The sequence below is a fragment of the Populus trichocarpa genome, chromosome 17 (assembly GCF_000002775.5).
Source record: "Populus trichocarpa isolate Nisqually-1 chromosome 17, P.trichocarpa_v4.1, whole genome shotgun sequence".
Classification (NCBI taxonomy): Eukaryota; Viridiplantae; Streptophyta; class Magnoliopsida; order Malpighiales; family Salicaceae; genus Populus; species Populus trichocarpa.
This window is the reverse complement of record NC_037301.2, coordinates 8,483,376-8,508,315: the sequence shown is the minus strand read 5'-3', so window position 1 is coordinate 8,508,315 and position 24,940 is coordinate 8,483,376. Positions and strand designations below refer to the sequence as shown.

The 24,940-nt window shown below is 34.0% G+C and overlaps 1 protein-coding gene across 12 annotated transcripts; it reads right to left on the bottom strand.

The window, feature by feature from the left end:
• Window positions 1-5,009: 5,009 nt before the first annotated feature.
• On the bottom strand, window positions 5,010-23,560 carry LOC7482442 (inositol hexakisphosphate and diphosphoinositol-pentakisphosphate kinase VIP2). Of its 12 annotated transcripts, none has more exons than XM_052448726.1 (30): window positions 23,252-23,556; window positions 23,058-23,117; window positions 22,933-22,979; window positions 22,379-22,462; window positions 21,832-21,895; window positions 21,280-21,433; window positions 20,569-20,639; window positions 19,920-20,024; window positions 18,783-18,875; window positions 17,868-17,942; window positions 17,146-17,231; window positions 16,161-16,367; window positions 15,978-16,077; window positions 14,927-14,997; window positions 14,117-14,198; window positions 13,546-13,704; window positions 13,327-13,369; window positions 12,303-12,385; window positions 12,115-12,177; window positions 11,967-12,041; window positions 11,514-11,639; window positions 10,396-10,637; window positions 10,097-10,141; window positions 9,312-9,378; window positions 8,864-8,935; window positions 8,141-8,394; window positions 8,007-8,064; window positions 7,082-7,249; window positions 6,417-6,491; window positions 5,010-5,510 (listed from the first exon to the last, which is right to left on the bottom strand). In XM_052448726.1, the coding sequence occupies exons 1-30, from the start codon at window positions 23,279-23,281 to the stop codon at window positions 5,274-5,276; spliced, it is 3,096 nt and encodes a 1,031-aa protein (XP_052304686.1). In that variant the 5' UTR covers window positions 23,282-23,556; the 3' UTR covers window positions 5,010-5,273. The 12 variants fall into 12 exon arrangements, with proteins under 12 accessions (XP_052304686.1, XP_052304684.1, XP_052304683.1 ...); XM_052448724.1 differs by having other exon boundaries at window positions 5,010-5,540; window positions 23,252-23,555; XM_052448723.1 differs by having other exon boundaries at window positions 5,010-5,543; window positions 23,252-23,553.
• Between the last annotated feature and the right edge of the window lie 1,380 nt (window positions 23,561-24,940).

Sequence of the window (24,940 nt, the reverse complement as noted above, 5' to 3'; positions counted from 1 at the left end):
CTTGAACTATTAAGCTATTATAGTAGCTTTAGAGAAGTTGTATACTTATAAGAGAGACTCTAACTTTAGGGTTGTCTAGGGTTTGTTGCTGAAAGATTAGTTGCTCTTATGATAGGCAAGAGATGATGTGATTCTATTTTTTCTTTATCCTATTGAAGATCCTATACATTAAGTGATCTTAGGAAAAATTGATCACGTGAAAAAAAATATGTCTTTATTTCTAAAGAATATTAAATGGTTTATAATTTAGTATAGATTGAGGGGTGCATTTTGGTAAAACTTATGAAATATGGATGTGTTCTTATTTCTAAAGAATACTAGTTGGGCCTTTGAACAATATGCCTTTCTAAGAGTTGTAGGGTGAGCTTTTGTTGATCAGTTAAGGGAAATGTCCATGTGTTACAAGATCAATACCATATCATAGGTTATAGCTTAGGGAAAAGTCAAACTTGTTATGCCTTATTTTTTTTTTTATCTTTATAATTTTGTTTTGTTTTTTCCCTCACCATTTTTGTTTGTTTTTTAGGAGTTGTTACTTGAGTTGTGAGCTCTATAATTAAACAACTTGGTCCATCTAGGGCTTCCAAGAGAAAGAAATAGAAGGTTGAATGTCAATTCATGGATATGGTCCTCTATCCCCTGCATTGAGTAATCCACAACTAATTCTTTTATACTCGAGTTATCAACATGTAGTGCTTCAGAAAAAATATATACAACCTCAAAGTGAGCACCCAATAAGAGGAACATGTGAACCAAGCTCTATTAAAGGAATCTTTCGTGTAAGTGGTTCAATTTTTTTTTTTTATCTTTATATTTTTTTTTTTACTTTCCTAGCTATCATAGATGAGTTAGATGTAATTCCACTAAACCAAATAGTGGAAAATGAATAGGAGAAATAGGATAAGGTTTATAAGTGGTCAATGAGATCAAGACAACTATGCTTGATTTATGAAAGGAGTTGTAGGTGCCGACTTTTATCTAGGTTGAGCTGGAAGTAAGGCCTTGTAAGGAAAAAATAAAAAGAGGAAGCAACCTTTGTAGCTGTATAAGTAGCTAGCCAAGCTAATTGATGTTGAACAGTCCTTGAAAGAGGAGGGGTAAAAAGAAAAAAGCAAAAGAAGCTAGTTGTCAACTTGACTCGAAAAAGGGACAACATCAAGCAAGAAGCGTTTTGGCTAAGAAAAGTTAGGAATTTTCCAAAAAAGCTCATCAATATATAATAGAGGAGTTGAGAGTGTAAAAGGTCCTAAAAGACAAGCTTTTCACATTGATAATAGATTCGGCTAAGAGGTCTTAGAGAGCTGGTAGTGGATTTTTTTAGTTTTTCTCCCTAATTAGGCTGCTTAACTTCAAGAAGCTCTACTTAGATAAAGCTATTGCAGCTACTCGAGGGGCAGTACTTGTCCGACCTGGATGATAAAAACATTTTAGAGGATGAAGATAGGACTAAGGATGAGGTCGTCTAGGGTGACCAAGAAAAAGATCTTATAGATTGAAGAAAAAATAGCTCATAATTTACTAGAGGATATAAAGCAAGCCCGAATAGAGATAGAGCTCCAAGTGGAGATTATAAAGGAGACACCAACCCAAGACTTGATCAAAATGGATTAGGTCTTTATCCATTATAATTAGTTCATTTCACCCCCAATCTTACAAGTATTGAATTTTATACTTAGAAAATTTTCCTTTTATGGTCTTTAAATGATATTTTTAATATTAATTCAATTCTTTATTTTTTTTCATTGTTTTCTTCATTTTCATCTTGTTATTTGAGTTCAGGAACCCCATCACTTCATAAATTAGGGTTTATATCCCTAAACCTAGTTATTCGAGGTTTAAAGCTCTAATAAAGTGCTACCTGGGATCTATGGCTCCCAATGATAAACTTTATAGGATTTGGGATTCCAAGTCCCCATTTAGTGTATCATTCGTCCTTTTTTAATGTTAAAGATTCGAGTGGGTCTTGCTCATTTGATTATGCCCATGATTATGTATTTTATAAATTTTATGGTTTTAAGTCACCTGAAAGGGTTCTAACTTTTTTTTATGGTAATTTTAAATTATGGTTTGTTGGGATGAAGTTTTTTAGCCTCTATATTTAGGGAAAAGTGTTCAACAAAAAAAGTGTATCATATATGAAGGGCTTTATTTTTCCTTTATACATGGACAAGGTGCCCCCTTGTGCCTAAGAGGGATCAAACATTTATACTCAGGCAATATGTGTTCTCGTGCCTAAATGGATTTTTTTAAAAAAACTTGGATAAGGTGGCCTCTCATATCTTGGGAGATTTTGTATTTATACTTGGCAATAATATACTTGGCAAAAAAAACTTGGATAAGGGATGAGTAAAAAAATCAAAAAACCGATTAAACCGAGAAAACTGAAAACAAAATTGAAAAAACCGAACTACGAAAAAAAAATCAATTAATAAAAAACTGATCAGTTCAGTTTCAATTTTATAAGCCTGAAACTGAAAAAACCGAACTGAACCAAACCGAACCCAAACCAGAAAAAAACCGAGCCAAACCGAGAAAAATCGAAAAAACCGAGCCGAACCGATTTTTGTTCTAAAATAACCAAACCGAACCGAAACCGGTCGGTTTGAACTGGTTTCAGTTTTTTTTGGTTTGGTTACTTTTTTTTTATAAAAACCGAACTGAACCGAAAATGATCACCCTTAGACAATATGGTTTTCCTAAACCGAGAGGTTTATTGTTTTTATACCTAAACATCTTATTTTAATTAGTAGAATACTTTAAGAAAGATTTTCATGAAAGCCAACAATTTATTAATGTTTCATGATTTACACAAGTCATTATTATTTATTAATAGTATGACTTAAGATGATCTAAATGTTATAAGTGGGGTAATATCTTCCCTTCTTCATATTATAAATGGTAAGTGTTGGTCTTGATTAAGTGGATGAGTTTTTAAGGTTTATCGCATTTTGATGATTGCTTTCCCTTACCTTCCATATTGCATATAGATTTAAGCTTTCTTAATATTAGATCTTTTATACAAAAGCATCGACTTTTTACTCAAATATTATGATATTAGGCAACCTTTTTTCATACACCTCATTCCAAACTAGTGCCATTATGTAGGTTTCTTCTAGGAGGTCCAAGTTGGTCCTAAATTTTTTATCAATAATTCTGATAGAATAACACTAGACTCGATAGTTAGGGAAACCAGTTTTGGCTACGATAATGGTTTTAGTCTTATATATCAATAAAAATGTTGCTTTGCCCATTAAGGATTTTTTAGTAGTTTTGTATGCCAATAAAATCTCATCCATATGCCATCCCACTTTACCTTTAACCCATCAAATTTCTTCTTAAACCTATTCAAAAGGATCAAATTTGTGAGCTCAATTTGTCTATTTTTCTGATGATAGGATATTGAGAAGAATTTATGGTCAATTCAAAACCTTTAAAACTACTTTTTTTCTATTTATCAAATTATAGGCCATTATCAATGATTTGAACTTCGGTAAAACTGAATAAATAAATTATGTTCTTTCACATTAAAAAAGTCATATTGTTAAATGTGATTTTGACTAAGACTTCAACCTCAACCTATTTGATTAAGTAATCCACAACTACGAGGACAGACTATTTCTTTCTTAATGACTTTAGGAATGGGCTTAAAATATCCATTCATCATTAAGAGAATAACCAGTGGAAAAAGATTGTTGTCTTATTGGTGTAAAGTAAGGGAAATGAGCAAACCTTTGAAACTTATCACACTTCCTAACCATTTTCATTACATCATGAAGGATAAGGGCCAATATGACCTTATTTAGGTAACTACAACAACAACTGGCTCTTACCATCTTGTGGATTTTACATATCCCTCATGCATCTCCTTTATTACTTATTAGCTTTTTTTTTATATAGGGTATAATTTAAGAGAGGGGCCGATCCTAATCTTTTATAATGATGCCCCTTGCTAGAATGTAATTTGATGCTCTATTTATAATGATGCTCTAGAATGTACAACAACTGGGACCAGCAATACCAGATCTATCCCTTCACTCTCCCACTTTTTATAAGATCTAAAAAACAAAAAGAAATTTATTAAAGTCAACTGTTTATGTGAATTTCTTGTCTTTTGCAGGTAACGGTGAGTCACCGCTAACAGAAGGAGAAGAAGAGAAGAAAAAAAGACCGAAACCTTTAACCAAGTAGATCTCTTTCCTCAGAAGTTATGTTGTCTAACCTTCAGTGTAGAAATAAGGAGGGGAAAAAGGAGTATCGGATCTTCCGGTTCATGCCCATCCAATAGTGGCGGCGCGTGAATCCACGCACTGATGTGCCACGCGCCACCATTGTTCCAGCAACACTTTTGACCCAATTTCAATATACCCTGGACTGTTAATTTGATTTAATTTGTGCTTGAATTTTGAAATAATTTAATTATTTGCGTTGAATTATGAGTTTTTTTTTTGGGTTTGTGTTTGTTTTGTGGACATTAACTATTGATGCATGAGTTATAGTTTATTTATTTGTTTAGCATGAAATTTGAACGAAGTAGGTGACATTAATAAAATATATGTGGAAGTTTGACGTTATTTGGTTTTGAGTCGATAAACAATAATCTATTTTGAATTGACATCGTAGTTAAAATAACTTGATAAAAACATGTTATTTGCATTTTACCGAACAATGCCTTAGTCTGGTCATTAAATCATTTTTGCAATTAATTTTGAGTTTTCCATATTCTTACCCTTTCATGTTTAATATGTATAATTATGATTTACATGCGAGGTTTTTTTTCAATATTAAACGAATCAGTTCCTTCCCATAAAAAAAAAATTCTTAAAAAATACAATACTTTAATTTACATATGATCAAGTCTCTCAAAAATAAATTATAAGAAAAAATTTTGATATTAAATTAAAATATAGTTTCTTTTATTTTTATATTAACATTAAAACAATTAGGTTTTTAACTTGATAAGATAAAAGATCTCTAGGAGTACTTTTCTGTGACCATGAACATACCAACAATTAAAAAACACAATATTTTCTTAGTTTATATTAGACAAATAAACAATACAGCTTATCTCAAATAAAATATTATCAAATCCAATCATGTTGGGCATACCAGCATACCCCGGGAAAAAAAAAAATCAGAAGCACACTCCAAAAGTATTTTTCCAAGATAAGCTCGAAGCATACCTTAAAGCATCAGCATTGTGACATGAGATAAGCAAAGAATTGTGAAAATGGAATGTTCACTCATGAAAGAAAACAGGGACAAAATGTTAGTAGCTACTTTCCATTAGCACTTGCATGCTTATCATGCTTATGGAAGGGCCAAAGATTAACAAGGCGCTCAAGTACTGCACTTTTTGAGAAGTAGCCCGAGAATCCAGCAGGGGTGGACGGTGGAGGAAAGTCTTCTGCTGGCATGGCAAAAGGACGAAACATCATCTCCATTTTCTCTAATGTGGGATAGGATCCCACTTCTTGCAGCCTTTCTGGACCCATTATTGGAAGAGTGTGCTCCTGATGCAACGAGGTAGCCTCACTGTCATTCTTCTGTCAAACAAAACAGAACCAAACTTGACGTGGCTCATTCAACTATGCCTAGTTTAAATAGTATTTAGCCTTTATCCCTAGTATCAAATCATTATGACACAAAATGAGGCCATCTTAGTAAAAACAGACACCAGCGAACAATAGAATAAATCAAGATGTTTGACTCTATTGGAATTTCTCCTGTAAGCATGTTTGCAATCTATTGTACAATCTGAAGGTGTCTAGACAGTGTGTTGATAGAGCCACCACTCATCCACCATCACAGTGTGGGAAAAAAATAGTGAGGTGAGGGGAAAATTTTTACCCTCCCTTTTTTGAATAACTACGAAGGGGAATGGGGGGGAGAAGTCATCTTTATCTGGAGATGGGAAGGTAATGAATGTTACATCTAGTTAGGACCCTTTCAGATTGAAAGAAAGATGATGAAGTGTCAAATACGGTTAAAAGGGTTTATTTGTTGAAGAAATAAAATTGGGTTTCTAAAAAAAAATATGGTTAAATAGGAAGTGTCTGAATTAAAGTTAAAATAGGAAGTCTGTCAAAAACTAATAGGGCTATTCACCTCCCATCCATTAACCCCCGTACTATAACTCCAAGCAGTGATGATTGTCATGCTCACCATTATAAAGACTCTTTTGCCAAAGTGAAATTCAATTTGTATTCCAAACATTAAATGCAAATAAAGGGAAAAATATTATTCTCTTCGTTTGTGTGCGCATATGTTGATTAACCTCCTAGATAAAGTTCCAACTTTCCTACTGTTATTCTTATTTTCTTCGTTTCCTTTGGAAAACAAGTTAAATTTTAAATGATAAATGAAGAGCAGCACCATTACATGGGAGCTCTCTTAGCAACAAATGAATATATGCTTACCTCCAACGGGGACAAGTCTGCCCCACGGCTGAAAGTCATCTCTATGCGGAACCTTTTTGGGTCTTCCAAAGCAACCTGAAATATCAAATTGAAAAAAAAAAAAAAATTGCCTTCCTAAGTTTAACTTATTGTCTCCAATTGCATTAGAGAGAAGGTAAAGACCGAAAATTTATCAGACATTGACGGCTGTAACTTTGCAATGGAAATGCGAACCACATATCATGGGAGCGACTGGTTTATCTAGTCACACATGAACACACACAGCTCTGTTTGATTTAGCGATAAGAAATCAATTCCCTCAACATGAAAATCTACGACATGGAAAATTATAAGGTTTCAGGCATGAAATGAATGGCCTGGAAACCTCTTCCTTTTTTTTCTTTTTTCTTTATCTCTATAACTCACCTGAAACTTGAAAGACTCAAAACCAGGAAGACTTCCAGTCAAACACTGGCTTTATTAGCTAAGTTCCTAAATTGAACCAGTTCAGGGTCATGGATACCAGTTTCTGGGCTGGACAGCCAACTTGGGCCAAGAATAATACTGGCTCTAGCTTTGACTGAAAACAATTTTATTGAGTAACAGTCTAATAAGCAAAAAAGGAAAATATGGAATTAAGGTAATCAAGTGGAAAGAACATTCTAAAAATTAGCCAGGATTACCACCTCAGTATTCTCAAACATCCTTAGCACAATATAGCTCATGTAGTCAAGCTCCTTGGTTTTGTACAAACGCTCCAAGGCATTCTGGCAAACAAGGCTATCCTCACCTTGAAGAGATTCATCCAGGTTACAGTAACGGAGAACATTCATAAGGGAATGTATATGTGATTCCTGTCATCCAAGTTGCATGATAAAAACTTCTGAGGATATGATGTATCAAAAATAAAATCTTCTGTTTAGCAGCATGTCAAATAACTATCCCGTTTATATCCAACTGATGTAAATATTTCAGATAGTGCAAGACTTGAGAAAATCAATAACGAGGAAAGGTAGGAAAAAATTGTAGCGTGTGCTAAACATATCAGTGGCTGTACACCCTTGGTTGCCATAGTGTGAAATGAAAGAAGTAAAACTTGTTTCTTTGAAAGAAGTTGAAGGGTGAGTCTATAGAACTCACTTATTCATCAACACTGGAGGTTCCATTCCACAGCCCATTAACATCATCAGCATTGAGATACAACAGTTCACAATGGAAATGTTCAAAAATGAAAACCAAAGAAGTTTTAGTCTAATGATTGGAAATCCCATATAAAAATATGGTGAGTAAGTCCTAGTCTTTAAAAACAACTCAGCATTTGAAAAGTGCATAAAAAAAGAAGTTATTTTGCCGAAGAAACATAAATCTGTCCTCTTCATAATGATTGTTAAGTAACCAAGGATCCTTCAACCCTCGGGTCAAAAGTTGAGAAGGTGGAGATCATTCAATTGCCCAATAGGTTTCTATATTAAGTATTCCCGGATTTTAAACCAATAACAGAGAATCTAGTATTATCAAAGAACGTTTCTTGTTTTACAAAAAGCATTGAGTGAAAGAGAGAGAGATGGATGTCTGTGTGTCATAGAAAGCAGGGGACAGTATTTTTCTTACCGATGTAAAATAGAGGCGTGTACGCACATGGCGTCCTGGGGTCTTTACATTTGCATACCTAATTAAAAGTGAACATTACTAATCAGTGATTCTATATAATGTTGAAGCATCAAGAAAAAGGTTGAAATATTTACTTTGGATCCAAACGGTATTTTGTCTCTTTATCATCATCATCATCCTGATCCATTGATATATCACTAGTGGTGCTAGTTCTTCTCACGTCATCATTCTTAATTGAAAGCTTTAACTGGTAATCTGTGTCTTCCTTTTCAGACTTCTTAGAAGTTGATTGCTGATCTTCATTACATTTTAATTCAGCAACACTAATGGCTTCCTCACGTGTGTTCCTAAGATCAATCAATATTTTACCCAACAAACGACGAGCTATCTGAATTGAAAAAAAAAAGCACAAGTAAGAACAAGTAAGAGACTAAAAGTGATGCAAGAGAATCAAAAGATTCACACAAAAAGGTGTAGGAACCATTTTTTATTAGAGCTCCAAACATCAATCACTCCAGTAGTTCCCTAACCCCTTCTCTCACCCTGTCTGGATCTCTACTATTCGAGGAAGGGTGTTAAAATAATGTTCTACAGTTGACGTGTTAATACAACAATGTGACTTTGAACATGTGCAAACAACCTAATGGTAACTTACCCTGAGATCAAGCCATTGATCTAGCCTGAATTTATATGATTTTAAGAGCATTTGGTATACTTAATCAAGAAATATTCATCAGAATGTTTGTAGTTAACATCAAAAGTATGTTTGCCAAATATGACATACTGCATAAATTAAGCATCCCTATCAAGTGAATTTTCTCAGTAACATGTGGAAGCATCAAAAAAAGGTACTTCACCTTTGAGCCAATCTTCAATCTCTGCTTTGGATTAATTCCATACTCATTAGGAATGACACCATCAGCAAGTAGCTGCAATAACAATATTCAAAACACTAAGAGAAATTACAATGATTATCCAATAATAGCTCAATGCTATGTATATTTGCAAGAGAGAATTGATTTGATATGCGTACTCCATTGCCTCTAAAATTATATTTCATATAATCAACAGTTATGTCAAATGTGTCCTTAATTCAAGATATGAGCACCACATACTGAAAAGAAGCCAGACATTGCCATCTTAATCAGCATATTGTAGGGGAATAGTTTTATTATATCTTTATGACATTCAGTTCCACAGTACAAAAGCAGTAAAGCAGACCAAATCTGCTAGTGATGAATGCTTAAAGACAAACACAACATCTGTTAAAAAAGCATAAATTGTTGGATCAGAGTCCATTTATACCTGAGAAACTTTGAAGAGTTCATCCAGCCCCTCTAGATTAAGGTGAGCATTGTGTAACAGATCATATCTGTAAAATGGTAGATCAAATAAAGAAACAATATAACAGTCGGAAAACAACTACAGTGAGAACATGGTACCATGAATCTTTGATAAAATTAGTATGCCAAAGGTTTTTGAATAAGGCAAGTCAATCACCATCAGCAAAAAATAAATATAGTTTCATACCAATTTTGAGACAATATAATATAAATGAACATTTATAGATATCCTGCCTCTACAAGCATCCTTCTCCCTTTCATGTCAAGGCAGCAAATATCAGTCATGCCAACATGCATGGGCAAATGGATGTCTTTGTAATACCATGTGCATTGTAGATGTTACCATGCATCTCACTATAAATTAATGCCATTACTGGGCCCACTCAGATTAGCACAAACCAGCCCAAACCATCACTTGGTGTGCAGTCCCTTAATCTCAAAGATAATTGAAAAAAAGAAAAAAAGAGAAAAAAAAAAAAGGACAGGAAGCAAGACAATAAGAAAAGCACATACTGCAAATATGCAGTAAAAAATGCTAAAATAAAAAACCACAGAATTTCAACTTTCATGGCCTGTAGACAACCATAAATTGTGTAGTTAAGCTTAATAAAGATTTTGAGTGCAACAAAACAACTGCAGGAATATTTTTCACATTCATGATCGTTAGAAGGTAATAATTTAGTATCGGGTGTATTATTACTTTCTAAGAACTTGAAACAAAGCATATACTGGAAATAGAGAACTTACTTGCAAGAGTCATAAACATCAGGAATTTGTGTTATATCAAACCGCCTGTATGTAAATCAATAATTAAGAAATGTTAGACAATATGTAAGTTTACTAGAACTGTTCTATCATATTAACAGAAACACTTCTTTTTTAACTTTTGTTAAAAAATACAGATGCTGAAATTCCATATTCTTGAAATGAATAGCATTGAAGTAACATTAACATATATGTAAAAGGAAATGCAAGAGCAGCAACCCCTTAATCATTTACACTCATCACACTATCAACAACCAACACAAATAATAGCAACCACTTACACTTTGCGTTCATTATACAAGTCTCTTTCAAGCTTCTTCCAGCGAGCATACATCAACAAGAATCCCTCACTTCCACAGGGTAATCCAGCAGCAATACGATCTATATCAATATTTATTTTACCTAGAGCCTTTGCTTGGTCATATGGTGGAATTACTTCATATGAGCTTGTCTCTGTAAGTTCTTCATCTTCATCCTTGGCAAGTAGTCTCACTTGTTCTGTCACCTTCTTGGTCAATGTTACCTATTCACGTTGAAACACAAAATGAGGGGAAGATGAGAAGTTTGGAAAAGTTTTCTATGTCTAACAATGAGATCCACCTCATGGAAATTAGTAAAAGAACTCCAGAAATTGTTACATAAGCAAGAGAGAGAGAGAGAGAGAGAAACTAGCCACTAAGGTAGGAATATTTATTATACTACAGTGTAACAGCAACAGCCATATATCAACTACAAGTTAGCAGAAGGCACCCTACAGAGTTGATTTAACAATTTCCCAAGGGCTGAGATTCAAATCTAATAGTGATAATATCACTCTTTCAAGTACAGAAAAGTGGCATAAAACTTGAGAGCATCAAAACATGAAAAGCATTACTCTATTTTTACCATTAACTATTACTCGGCAGGAATTAGCTTCTTGTATGCATCACTTGAAACCTCATATTCATAATGGAAACCCTTGGGTCCATATATAAATAAGAGTTCCTTTGAAGACGTACAGATACAAAAATGATAGAAAGTTAATTATAAATAAAAATCATTGATTTCAGGTGAATCATTCAATCAGTTTGACAATCACGGAGTTAAGATACAGATTTCCAATTAAAATAGAGAAAACAACTTTTTTGTGAAGTACGTGCAACACTTTGCATCTGCAAGAATAAAAGAACTTTGAAGTTAAATGCCTGCTTTGACCTCAAACAATGCAACAGTCTCCTAACAATCCTTGTGTGGTTTTTTTAAAAAAAGAAATACTGACAAAGCCTCCAAGTAAAATCGAGCTTAAAGAGAGTGTTTTGTATTATCAATATAGGCATGTAACATTACAAATATCCACAGAAGTGTGAACCTGTATGTATAGACATTAGGCTCATCATGTTTCACTAGCAAGAATATTCACCAGTTTAGGGAGAAGTTCAGAAGCATTTGAAGGCAGTCCAGCTCCATCAGTCATCCAAGGACACTCAGAGGATCCATTGCTATGAACTATCTTTGCAGCAGATGTTATAATCTCATTCAACCTAGCCTGCAAAAAAATCAATAAAACAAAAGGAAATCACTGTTAGAATAGAGCACAACATCATTCCAGACTTTTGGAGATGATTGAGCCTAGCAAACAATCAAAGGAAAGAAAGCAATTAGTTTATTCATATTGGAGATGCTTAGCTTGTGTCAATCGGGATACATGACATCAAGTAATGTTTAATAATAATAGGAATAAAAAAATATTTAAGGATATGAACATCATCTGAATTTAACAGTTTGGGGTCATAATCATGGTCAATTACTGGATATTAAATTCAGCCGGTAGAAGATAAAAAAGCGTTAATGCATTTCAAGGAGCAAAACAAACCTTGGCTTCTTCCATCTCACTGCTGGCATTGTCAAGCCCATCCAGCATGGAGGAATCCTTACTAACAAGGGAAACCTTGATAAAGTTTAACAGGTCAGTTAAAAACTCAATATCGAAAAGCAGTAAATCTATAGAAAAGATCACAGACCAGAATTGGTGTTAGCTGTCCTTCCAGATCGAGGAGGCCCTTTGCAAATGCTGCTGCGGACATCTGTCAGAAACTATTTGTGAATGATGTGTGGCAATTCAGTCCATAATTGGAATAGCACCCAAATAAGAAAACAAAGCAACCAAAGATTAAGTGCAATTTTATTTACACGAACTACTATGCTATACCTGTACACGACCTTCGTCAGAGCTGTAAATTTTAAGGTCATGACGATATGTGCTATGAAGACGAAGCAGCCCTGTGCCTTCACCTGAAATTTTATACATCTCCATCAAGAGAAGCAAAGATATACAATCTTGAAACTAAACCACCATAGTTTATGCTGTTCTGCTTGTCAATGAAAAAGGGCCTCCCAAGTCCAAACTTAAAAGAAGCATGCAACCATTCAGACCAAAATTCATCCTAAAAGATAATAATTACTAAGTGCACTGGAGAACATGTGGCAGCAGGAACATAAATCTACTTTGTCCTGGGTACGTCTACTAACATTCTGGTCAACAGCCATGGCCTAGAAATTAAAGATAACATCACATCAATTGTTAATATCTTCCATTGAGCAGCTGTCAACATGTTTGAATGAATAAATCAAGTGAGATGACATAAGTAGTAAAGAAAAAGGTCTACCAGAACAGTTAAAACAAGAGGAAAAGCCATGTATAGTTAAGAAACTAAAACTGCCAGATACTAAAGTCCCGGAGTAATTAATGAAGAAAATATTACAGAATCTAAAGTGGCTCCCATAAATCATGGCCCAGAACAGACTACACAAGGACTTCAAAAATTGCCCTTGATAGGATGGAAAAGAAGCATCGAATCTTAGTAAAGGAGTTCAAATTGCCTGTACTCCCACATGTAGCTAAAGTCACCTATAATTCATTTATTTGAAAATCTAGTACATATTATACAATCATCTTGTGAAAAAGACATCAAACAAAAACACTGCAAGTTACATTTAGTGAAGCTGACAGTATACTGCAGCATAGAGTTATATTTCAAGAAGCAAACTGAACAAGGAACAAGAAAAAATTCTGAGGACACTTGTAAGACCTAGACTCAAAGTTCTATCAGTCATAGATGATCAAAGAACACCAAATAGCAAAATGTCAGAAGAGAGGCCTAATAAAATCTTGGACAAGCATATGCCTGATGATTATTATCTCCTTTAAAAGAAAAAAGGTTCGTTATCTTGACCTGGATACATATTATTTCGAAAATATCTACCCAGCTCTTCTGCCTGCAAAGACATCAGAAAAGCAGAAATGAAAATCAAAACAAAGTAAGGTGGTTATTTTACTGTCAAGGGTATGAAGAATTTGGCATAGTATTACTTCACTAGAGGAATCTTTAGATTGTCACTATGTATGCAAAATAAATTAAACATAAGATCAGCAAGACATCAATTATTAACACCTGCTTTCTGCCAGCATGGGTAAGAACACCTCCATATTTAAGGACCATGAGAGCTTCAACGGGTCGTTCTTCCTCACCTTCACCATTACTTTTTGGAACTTTAACCCACTTTAGAGGTTTTAGCTGGACCTTCCTATAAATACCAGAGAAATGCCCCCCCTGGAATAAGAAACACTTCAAGCATCAGACACATAATAGCAATATGTGAAGATGCTTTAACAATATATTAAATATGGCTACTTGAACTCTAAGCATTGAGCATGGAATGCCAAATCAACTCTATTCTTAACAGCATTGTTCCTGCATCATCAGAGTTGCTTTCACGATTGCTAAAAGCAAGTTGAGCCATTAACATCAATCCAATCACAGCTTGACTACACTTCTAACCATAAATGATCAAAATTTCACCCTAAACTCACTTATGAAGACAAAGTGATGGAATAGCCATGGGTAAATGAAATGGAACAAGTTATAAACCCATAGATCTAAAGAAGATATACTTAAATCATAATAAACACGGACTGCGACAGGATATCTTGAGACATCAAATATTCAAGATAAATGAAACAACCTCCTCAAGAACTGCTTTAACTTGTCGTAGCTTTTCAGCATGCTCAAAGTCTTCTGCCTCACTATCACTTTCTCGACCAGGTCTATATAGCAAAAGGAGAAAAGTTAAATAACCAACAAATATTAATCAGCATTGGGAAAAAAAATATATGGACAACGCAATTTCCAATGTTCATAGCAGCCAGGCAAGATATGACATGAAGAGCAGTTTCAGTACCGTGACAGATCCAGTACTCTCAGTGCTCATAAGTTCACATTCCTACTAATTTTTAAATGAAAATCATATGGACCATGAACTTATGATCAATCTATGTTTCGGAAAGCAGATCCCTGCCCCCTGAAGAAAATTTGAACTCCATCTTCCAGATTATAAGCATCAAGCAGACAAACACCCACTGTCATGTGTAACTAATTGGCAAAGCTTAATGCATGACACTAACAATGATAATAGATAAGCCACAAAATTTATTAGCAAAGTGCATCTCAAACAAACTGTTGATGATGGTAATAACAAATGTTTGAATGCCACATTTATGAAATTCTATAATGTATATCGCTAAAAGGCAGAACGATATTAAAGCACAAAGGAACCCATCTTTGGCAGTTAAATCAGTGGAGTTTTTGAGCTTCAAATGATATATTAGCAAAGTGCATCTCAAACAAACTGTTGATGATGGTAATAAAAAACGTTTGAATGCCACATTTATGAAATTCTATAATGTATATCGCTAAAAGGCAGAATGATATTAAAGCACAACGGAACATATCCTTGGCAGTTAAATCAGTGGAGTTGTTGAACTTCAAATGATACCTTGTACGAGGTACAAGTATTCGAGTTGCATCTAACAGATCTTGTAATTGAACAGCACTTTTAAGTTTTGTCTGAGGAAGAAAGAAAAAAAAAAAGCTGATATAAACCAACTTAATAGTACTACAAGACAACAGAATAGTAAATGAATAAAAAAGGGATAAAAACATCAGCAGTACAGTTAGTTTTAGCGATTTTCTAATTTAGGCCTTGTGCTTCATTTTTTTCCAAAGTACATGTATATTTTGCAGAGTAACAGATCAGTTCATACAACTAGTCTCTGTTTAAAATGCAGCTGATATGACCACTATCATATGAAGTGTCTCCATTATGACAATACATGTGAGAAACATCATCAAGATGGGGAAAATTAGCCCAAAAACTCAATGAGATTTTGTGGTTTAAGAATAATTTCTAAAAACACTTGTGACTGCAAAAGTATCCAAAACTGGGATAACCATGCTAACAAAACAGTGGCCCCACACACTTCTTCCCAACACTGTAGAGTTGATGATGGGAAAGAATCAGGGGAGATCATGCCATAAAGGGAAATAGAAGAGGAGGCAAAGACATCACATGGGTTTTATTTTTTTTCACTCAACATAAAATGGGAATCAAACAAACAAAAATAAATAAGGTGTTTGATCATCAACCTTCCAATCTCCAAACACTTGATTTTTGTTATTGACATTCTAGCCCCAAATCTGATTTATCTTTCTAATAAACAATCCCATATCTCATATATGATTTATTTAGGGTCAATGTAAAATGATAAGCAAATAAGAAAAAATGGGATATGAAGAGGGTTTTTGATCATCAACCTGCTAATCTCCAAACAGCTGAAAATCTTTTTTTCGACATTCTAAACCCAATGAGATAACAGCAACACCAGCACTTTTAAATGGAGACTAAGAATATGAACTGATATTTTTTTACTTTCTGAAACATGCAAGAATATTTTCCTGAATAAGAAGTTAAGGACTCAAATAAAAAAAATATATCATCAAAAGTACATGTACCACTGATGTCTTTAACCCAATAATAAAGGAATCACCTCAGATCTGGGTCGTCCCCCATTGTACTTTAACATCAAATTCAGCAGCTTTTCCTCTGTGACCTTCAACTTCACCTTCTGTTTGGGAGTTCTATCACCACTGACCACATAAAACACAAATAAGAAGGCAGATTTGAAAATCTTAAGTGAAGTAAAAATACTAAAGGAAATGATATAACATACTGACGAATAATGGCAATCACACAGCGTAGCTCCTCAGACTGCCCAAATCTACCAATAATCCCACTTCCCTGACGAGTTAATCCCTCAGAAGGCTGGACTGGTTCATTGACTTTCCATGGTAAAGTGGGGGGAATTGCTGATGAAAGATGAGGAGCTTTCGCATCCAAAAGCATCTTTCTCAATACACAAGCAGAATCATCATAATATCTGTTTTGAGAATGGAAATGATGTAAGAAAATTGCGAGAATTGTGAAATTGGTAGGAAGAAAAACGAAAATAAGTAAACCAAATAATAAACAAGTTCCAGTTTTGGACAATCAGGATATACTGTGAAAATTCAAATAAAAACTGATAACTATAGAAAGTAAACATTCTATTACTTTTCATAATTTCATGTAATATGCCAACACAATAAAAGAAATGAAGACATGGTAATTAGTCCAAATAAAAAGCTCAACAGGTTGAGGAATCAGGATGCATTTGTCAGATTTTTCTTTCCTTATTTTTTTAGAAAAACAGCAAGGGAGAGTTTGCTTTCAGAATTATTTTGCAGTTTTCATCTCAGCTCTTTTTAATCTAGAAAATTGTCTCACGTGAATAATTAGAAAAACAGGTTTGCTAACCACGAGTTTTCCAAAATAGAAAACAAGGAATTCTTTTGGTTTGCCTTCCAAATAATAAGAAAATGAGGTTTTTTTCTTAAAAAAAAGAGACTGACCAAAAACAGCACTTGTTTTCTAGAGTGGAGTATTTGAACAACTTTCACTACTTCCCAGAAATGGAGATAGAAAACACTTGTTTGAGAAAGTATTTTTCATTTTTCAATTAGAGAGCACGTTTCAACAGTTCTCGGTTTTCTAGAAAAATGGAAATTTTCCACAAGTACACAGTCTTAACATTTTAGACTAAACAGTAAGCAGCATATGACTAGTTAAACAAGCATCTACGAAACTAAAATTACTTAAAAAAATATAATGACCAGTACTTGTAGGAATTTTTCACAAAACTCCATCCATTTACATCACAAACATATGATCGTCCTTCACAACGCAGGAGATCAAACCCACAAACCTGCAAGCAACAATAATTTAGTATTGACTGACAATACAATATCAGTAATGAAGACAGCACTAATAATATGAAAGTAAAATGGAGAAATCACATTGTACTTATTTATAGGAAGATATGTTTAGCTGTTACGAATAAACAGTATTGAAAAGATCAGCAACCACAAACTACATGCTTGAAAATGACTTAGAAGAAGACACATGAGTCGTAACAGGGAGGCTAGGCTAAAGCAGTTGTACTAACAAGATTCAAGCGGCTATTGTTGAGTTCAGTCATTTTTTTCACAAAGATAAGAATGACAAAAGGTCACATAAAACACATTGGATGACACTAGCAAAATGAGCTCATTGCAATAACTAATCATGTCAGTGAGAAACATCAATAAACTAACCCATCTAATGCACCTACACTTATCAATCATTATTGAATATTTACTGTGGATCATCATGGCAGGAGAAAGGCATACTGTTGCACTTCGCAAAAGAAATAAAAACTAAAGCAATGACAAACCAGTCTTTTTAAAGCAATGAAAAACCAGTTAGCATAAGGTATTCATGAGGAGACACAATCAAGTAGAATAATAATATCTTGGAAGCCAGAAATATATTAAGTAACTAAAACCAGATTCTAATTCCATACCGCCTGCCTAAATGCAATGCAAACATCTCTTGCCATTTGCTTCTCGTTAGGTGTCAGTAACACTGGATACCTTACCTGTCAAACACGGTAAGAGGATTTATGACACAATCATCATAAAACTCTGAACCAGGAATATAAATGTAAAAAATCAGTTCAGGAGTATCATGCCTTCTGATTGCAGTATACTTGCATTAGGAAAGAGTACATGTACACACGCAGGCATGCATGTATATTGGAATGTTACTTCTCTTATTTAATCTTTTTCTTACGAGTTTAAAAATTCATCACTTGAGAAGCAAACTTAGTTCAGGTAACCAGTCGTCAAATCAACAGAAAAATTTTAAAGGTAGCTTGGCAAGTCTGTTAATACACAAAGCTAAAATTTAAAAATTAAAAGGTTCTATGCAAAATTTACTTGAAGAGTCAATACACTTCATAGAAGTGTTATGTGTCAATTCTGACACCTGTAGTCTGAAAGCATTATTGAACTGTGAGACCTGAACAAGAAGCATTTGCCAAATTATGAGAAAAGACCTAGAATGTTGCTCTAAGGAATGTGATATAGTAACTAGTGAGAAGAGGCAACTGTGCATTGCTTGCATAACTAGACAAAGGAATTACTGAGAAGAGTTTATATCTATTTGCTGTAGCATCTTTATCCAAAACTTTGCAGCATATCACTTTCAATGCACTATTTTCCAAAACATAAAAAGGTAGGAAACTAATTTTGCTTCTCAAGTGATGGATTTCACAAAGTGGAATACAAGGAAGCAGCTGAGAAAGTGAATCTGTGTTTGTGGATGCACGTGGTTTGGTTTCAGTCAGTCACTCATGCACACACACAGAATGTGTGTATATGTATGGGGGGGGGGGGGGGGGGCGGGCTCGGTAGACTTGGTTGCTACAGGAAATTACTTCTTTTCCATCAGGATTCCGCATGACAACACCATCAACAACAGGAGATTTCCTTGCCTCAGCGTGTGCATATTCAGGACCAACAGTATACACCTATAATCATTTAATGATTTACCAAGGCAATAATTTGTAAATGTCAGTAACAAACAAACACAGGAAGAATTGAATCCTTCATGTATAAAAAGAAATCAAAAACTGATAGCATGAACATAATGGTGCTCGCACAAAATAGTTTCAAAACAAACCAACCAATGCTTCCAGGAAGAAGGATAGAACTGCAAGCAGCATGGACTAAAGCAATAACAGACCCTCACCACTAACGGTTGATAGTGAGCCAAAAATACTTGAAATACGTGAAACATAAAAACAACCTGATGTGTGATCACATAGAATACATACATCTTACAAAAGTCAATTTGTTAATAGGTTTATGAAAAATTACTTGTCAGACTAAAATAAACCAAGGGAAAGTTCAGAAATGTGTGTGGGAAGACATATAATCAAAAAGTGAACATAGAAACATGGTGGACATGGTGATCCTTTTTTTCAAGTAACAGGTAAAGTTCAGCCTGAAGCAAAATTTGAATCCTACTAGCATCTACAAGTTACCACAAATTTCACACTGTATAGGAATGGATTGCATTTTCTCTTGGGAGAATACAAAGTATGCCAAGCTATCTCATAACATGATGCATATTACTATTTTATACCACAGGCCAATTATGCATCTGAACAGCTCATATCAGTTTAACTTGACTAAGCACTTATATCAGTTTTATAGGTTCAGATGTTCCTCCCATCAATTTCTTTCCATCCTTTCTGTGATATTATTGTGACAGGTTAGAATTCAAAACATAAACACCACTGAAATCTATAACATGCTCCATCTGTATTGTTACCATGGAACCAAATTCAAATCCTATTAGCATGATCACATTCTGTATCTCTCTTCAAATTAAAATTAATCAACAAAGGAACCTGGACAAAATGCCCCACCTATTTCAAATCAATCACAAGTTATAATGAACTTTCTAAACGTATTGCAACATGGACTATGTGTGTCTACATCCTATCACAATGACATTAACAAGTAAAACGAAACAACATGGGCAAACTTTCAACAGAAAACTATACAACCTTCACATCTGTTCCTCCAGTTGGCATAAATTCTTCATATATGTAAGAGCCTTCACGCCTCACTCTTCTAACATCTTGATGGAAATCACTTGACCGATTACCAACCTGAAATGAGACCTGATCAAGTACTTGTACTGTGATAGATAATGGAGGAAAAAAGGATCAGTAAATAAAAACTTTTGCAACATCCAAGCTATCAGGCATCTTGAAAAGTGAGATGCAAATAACTACATGGAAGTATGATTGGAAGGTATGCCTTAATAATTCCATAGCTATGCACAAATAGGGTGGAAAATAAACAAACATAGCAAAAGAAAATCACACCAAGAGAAACATATTATGGATTGGAATCCTTGTCTATAAACCAGGAAATGCAAGTAGACAAACAGACAACAGAAAGCTAGAATTGACCGTGGCTTAACTGCAGAAAGAGAAAATTGTGTCTAAACCAATCCAATCATTAGTTTTTTCCTATATCTGTAAATGCTTTTTATGTCTTAAATTCTTCCGTAGAATAATCACTAATGCTTCAATAATGTCTCCATATCATTACAGAATCACTTCTGGCATGGGGAAAAAAAAGAAAGAAAGACAAAGAAACAGAGTTTAGCTTCAAAATTAGAAAAACAGAAGTTGTTGACAAACTTACCTTCCTAAACAATTCCTTCATACCTCCACCTGCTGCACTGGGATAATATATCATGATGCTGTGGTCATCGCCTTCTCAAAAGTACAACAAGCGAGTCATTGTCATGCGTGCTAATAATAGTAAAGCAAACTCTACAAATAAATGCAGGTGCAACAAATAATGAATACACAGTTATAAGCAGTGTCTATTTAAGGCAACATCTTTATGCAATCCAAGCACATTGCTCCATCTAGGGCTTCTAAGTAAAGAGGAGAATTTAATCAATGGATATGAGGAGCACAAAACACATCACTGTTGGCACAAACTGATGACTTTAGAAGCCAAAAGCATCAGAAAAATGGAAATGCTGATTTGATGCAAAGATTTTTTTTTTTTTTTTTTTTTAAGATAGAAAACTTCAAAATTATAATAAAAAAGCTGCCCATATACAAGTACACAAAATTGAATTAATGAACTAAATTCTCTCATCACTGAACAATTGCAATGGATACATGCACATTATGAGATGTCTGGTCACATGAACAAATACAAAGGTGAACTAGATGTAATGTCCAAAGCATAAATAGTGATGTCCTTAGAAAATAACTATAGCAGTCCACTATACAAGCATCAAGCAAAATACATGGAGCAATGCTGCATTGTTTAGCCCAATCTTAATGGGCAAAAACAGCACAAGTCACAGAACTTGATAAATGTATGAAAAATGCTCACCATCAACAGGCTTCTCTACAAAGGGTTTCCAAAAACGACTTCCATGGACCTCAACAAAATCTTCTTCTTCAATAAAATAATCCAACTCTTGAAATGGAAACTCCCTATTAACAAGGGCATATCTCGGGACAGGAATTCCAAACATTTCAGCGCGCTTGAATCCCCAAAAACAAATAGAGAATAACTGATTACTTTTAACCAATTAAGAAATAACAATGCACATGACATGGCTCAATTATAGTCATTAGTATACTCCATCAATGAGGGCTAGCAGATTTGAGGAAATATATCATGCAGTCCAACGAGTTCATTCCTTGCAGTAGAATACTGACCAATCATGGTCGAGAACTTGCCTTCAGAACCCTAGGGGAAAAAAAGAGAAAGAAAACGAAAAACTGCAAGACATTTTCAAGAGGGTGGGTAGAAAAATGTTTGATGTGCATGTGTGTGTGTGTGTGTGTCATAATAAAATATTGTACTATGTCATGCAATATTTCGTACAAAGCACCATGCTGCCAAACAGAAAATAAGATGGAAGTTTAGACTTCATACCTCATACACCTTCCGCCGGTCATGAAGAAGATGTTGTGGCACCAATTCATTCACAAGAAAAGGCCTGAATCAAAAGCATGATCTATTCAACATTGAACAGCATTTCACTAGGATGTGGACAAAGAATGAAATAGCAGCTTGAGCGGTGGAGTAATAAGGTCTATCGGTAACAGTGGACTAAATATAAAAGGAAAGTTGGAGGCACACAAGTATGGCATTCTTCAGTGCAATGAGAATGAACAGAAACAAGGCATTTGTTCAATTTATTCCACCACTAGGATAATTTTCTACTCATTTTTTCATGGACCAAGAAAAATATCATTCCTTGTCCATATTCACATACCGCCGGCCCCAGTTTAACTTCAAGCAACAAAGCGGAAATATAGATGAAGCATGCATTTAGAAACTACAAAAAAGATTTCAGCTTCTCGAAGGTGAGTAGAAAATCGTTTGCATGTATGAAGTTCCCAGTTGACTTTCATCACAAGAAGCATAGTCAATTCATTAATCATTTGAAATGGGAACATGAGCAAGAAATGCTGCTTACTTCCTTAAAGTGGCATATGCCTCAGCCTTTTCAAGGGGATAACCAGTGGAATAGAAAGCAATCAAGCAATCACATATTGGCCAGCTGAAACAAGCAAAAACTGCAACAAATCAGTCAACCTCTAGAAGACAGTGAAACTAAGATTCTAAGTGCATTCTCAGATTATATTAACTAGCTTAGACTAGAAGCATCTTCATAATCACGAAGCTAATTACAGATGGCACTGCCAGCAATAAGTCTCCAAATCCTGCCAGCATTAGTGACTGCACAGCACACGTCACGACTCGTGACAGTACTAACCCCTCCAAAAAAATATCTTTTCAGCATATGATGATAGCGGACGAGTATAAAAATCCAAAAATGTGGACTTGACAAGATATAGACAGAAAACAAAATCAACGATTCCATTTTTTGTCGCTCTACAAGCCACGTCCTTGTTTTTCATAAAATGAAATCCAGTCTCCAAAAACAAGAAACAGTAAAAGAAAGAAGCATGCATCTCAGTAAAACCCAAAGACAACCAAACACTAAATGAACTAAAATTTAAGTATTACCTCTCAATTGGATCCTCAAGAATCACTTTATCACCGAAATACATAACCTAAAAATCATCAAAACGGTAAAAGAAAAGCGCTAATGGAATTATACACTCAATTAAATTCCGAGAAAAAAAACGTACTTCGAATTCACCAAATGCTTGTAATCTATCAAGAATCTGTCCCATTGGAGCTGATAACACCTGAAGAAACCACCAATGCAAAAATCCTTCGTTATTGGTGGTAAATCAATAGCGAAATGCTTTTACTATATTATATTAATAAAAAAATTCATAGCTTCCGGTTTCTGGTTTCGAAAACAAAAGAGAAGGAGAACCTCAGAGCCGCATTTCACCTTCTTTTCCATCACACAAACTCCAACTTTTATCTTCTCTCTCCTCCTCCTCCTCCTCCTCCTCCTGTCACCACCCCCATCTCTCTCTGCGTCAACGCTTGGTTGGTTGGTTTTGTATTTGTATTTATATTTATACACGAAGAGGAAACAGCTAGGGAGTCACGAGAGGAAAAACTGAGAGCAAGCGCTCCTTTCTTTCTCGGTTATTTCCTTTGAGATATATATATATATATATAGCATAGCCGAGGGGGAGAGAGATAAGGGAGTGTTTGGAGAGAGGATTAGCCTTAAGGATGGATGGATTCTGGAATATGCAATTTGAAGGGGGTGCTTTAGGATGAATGATGAGGACGTGTAAGGATCTCTGTACCTCATACGATTTTTGGATTTATAACCTTTTGTTTTTCTAAATTTAGTGCTTATTCTTTTCTTCTTTTTCTTCTTTTTTTTTAATTTTTTTTAGTGCTTTCTTCTTGTACTTGGTGTAGTCATCTCCGTGGACACTTGGCCACAAATTGATGTATAATATTTTTTAAAAAAAATCATATGTTAACAGAACCCTATCCTTACTATGTCTCTTTCATGCGCCTTTTTCTTTCCTCTCAAAAATCCTCGACAATATAATATCATTTTTTCTCTACTTGCATCAATCTTTTTGGTAATATGCGTGGATGACAGTTGCTTGATTTTTTGAATTTTTTTCAACAAATATTTAATTAAAAATTAATATGAGATTCATTTATTTATGTTTTTTTAAACGCATATATTTTATCTCATTTTAAATAAATATATGGGTCTTTTTAAAAAAATATTTTATATAACAAAAATCGTTTCTAAATTAAAGGTAAAATAGTTAAAATTATCGGTGCAATTTATTTTTATATAACAGTATAAACTAATTCAATTATGTGATTTAGTATTTTATTATAAATCAAATTTTTTTTAAAATGAATTCAATTCAGTTAAACAAGGTGTCAATGTATGTATAGTATAATATTTAAAAGATAAAATATTCAAAAAAATTATTTATAAATAATATTTAAAATATCACAATAATTATGAATAAAGTTTTCACTTGAAAATCAGTGACACGTGCAAAGACCATAACTATAAATAATTATGCTATTATTTATAAGTTTTTTTATTATTCTCTTAGTGTACAATGTTTAAACATAAAAAGCATCAAAGAAATTCAAAAAGTATGTTTAGTTTTTCAATGTATTATAAAAGAACATAATAAATAATATGAATATTATTACTATGATACATAAAATGAGAAGGAAAATAGGATGTCTTCTTTTATGCCGAAAGATGGTCCATCTCTAAAAAAAACCATTGAAATAATTCAAGAAATTAATAATAGTTATATTTAATGAATTAATAAAATCATTTGAATGATAAGATAAAGATTTAGAGAAACAAATTTTATGTATATTCATCTTAGAATACTGCGTTGATGAAGTGAAGAATCAAGTAATACAATTTTTGAAGAACAATACAGATATAGCATGTCAAAGAAGTGAACTTGATCGAAGAAACTTGAAAATTGCAAGCAACAATTGCAGCATATTCAATTTTTTTTCCTTTATTTATTTATTTTTATTTTTTTGTATCTTTTGTTGGGATTGTATAGCAATGAAATTAGTGAGAATAGAAGAGATTGTTAGGACT

Coding starts and splice junctions, on each gene's coding strand:
- LOC7482442 (XM_052448723.1), bottom strand. CDS start 23,281: ATGGAAAAGAAGGTGAAATGCGGCTCTGAG. Junction 11,640..11,966: donor GTGAGATGGAAGAAGCCAAG/GTTTGTTTTGCT, acceptor ATTTTTTTGCAG/GCTAGGTTGAATGAGATTAT. Junction 10,638..11,513: donor CTGAACTTCTCCCTAAACTG/GTGAATATTCTT, acceptor CAACGTGAATAG/GTAACATTGACCAAGAAGGT.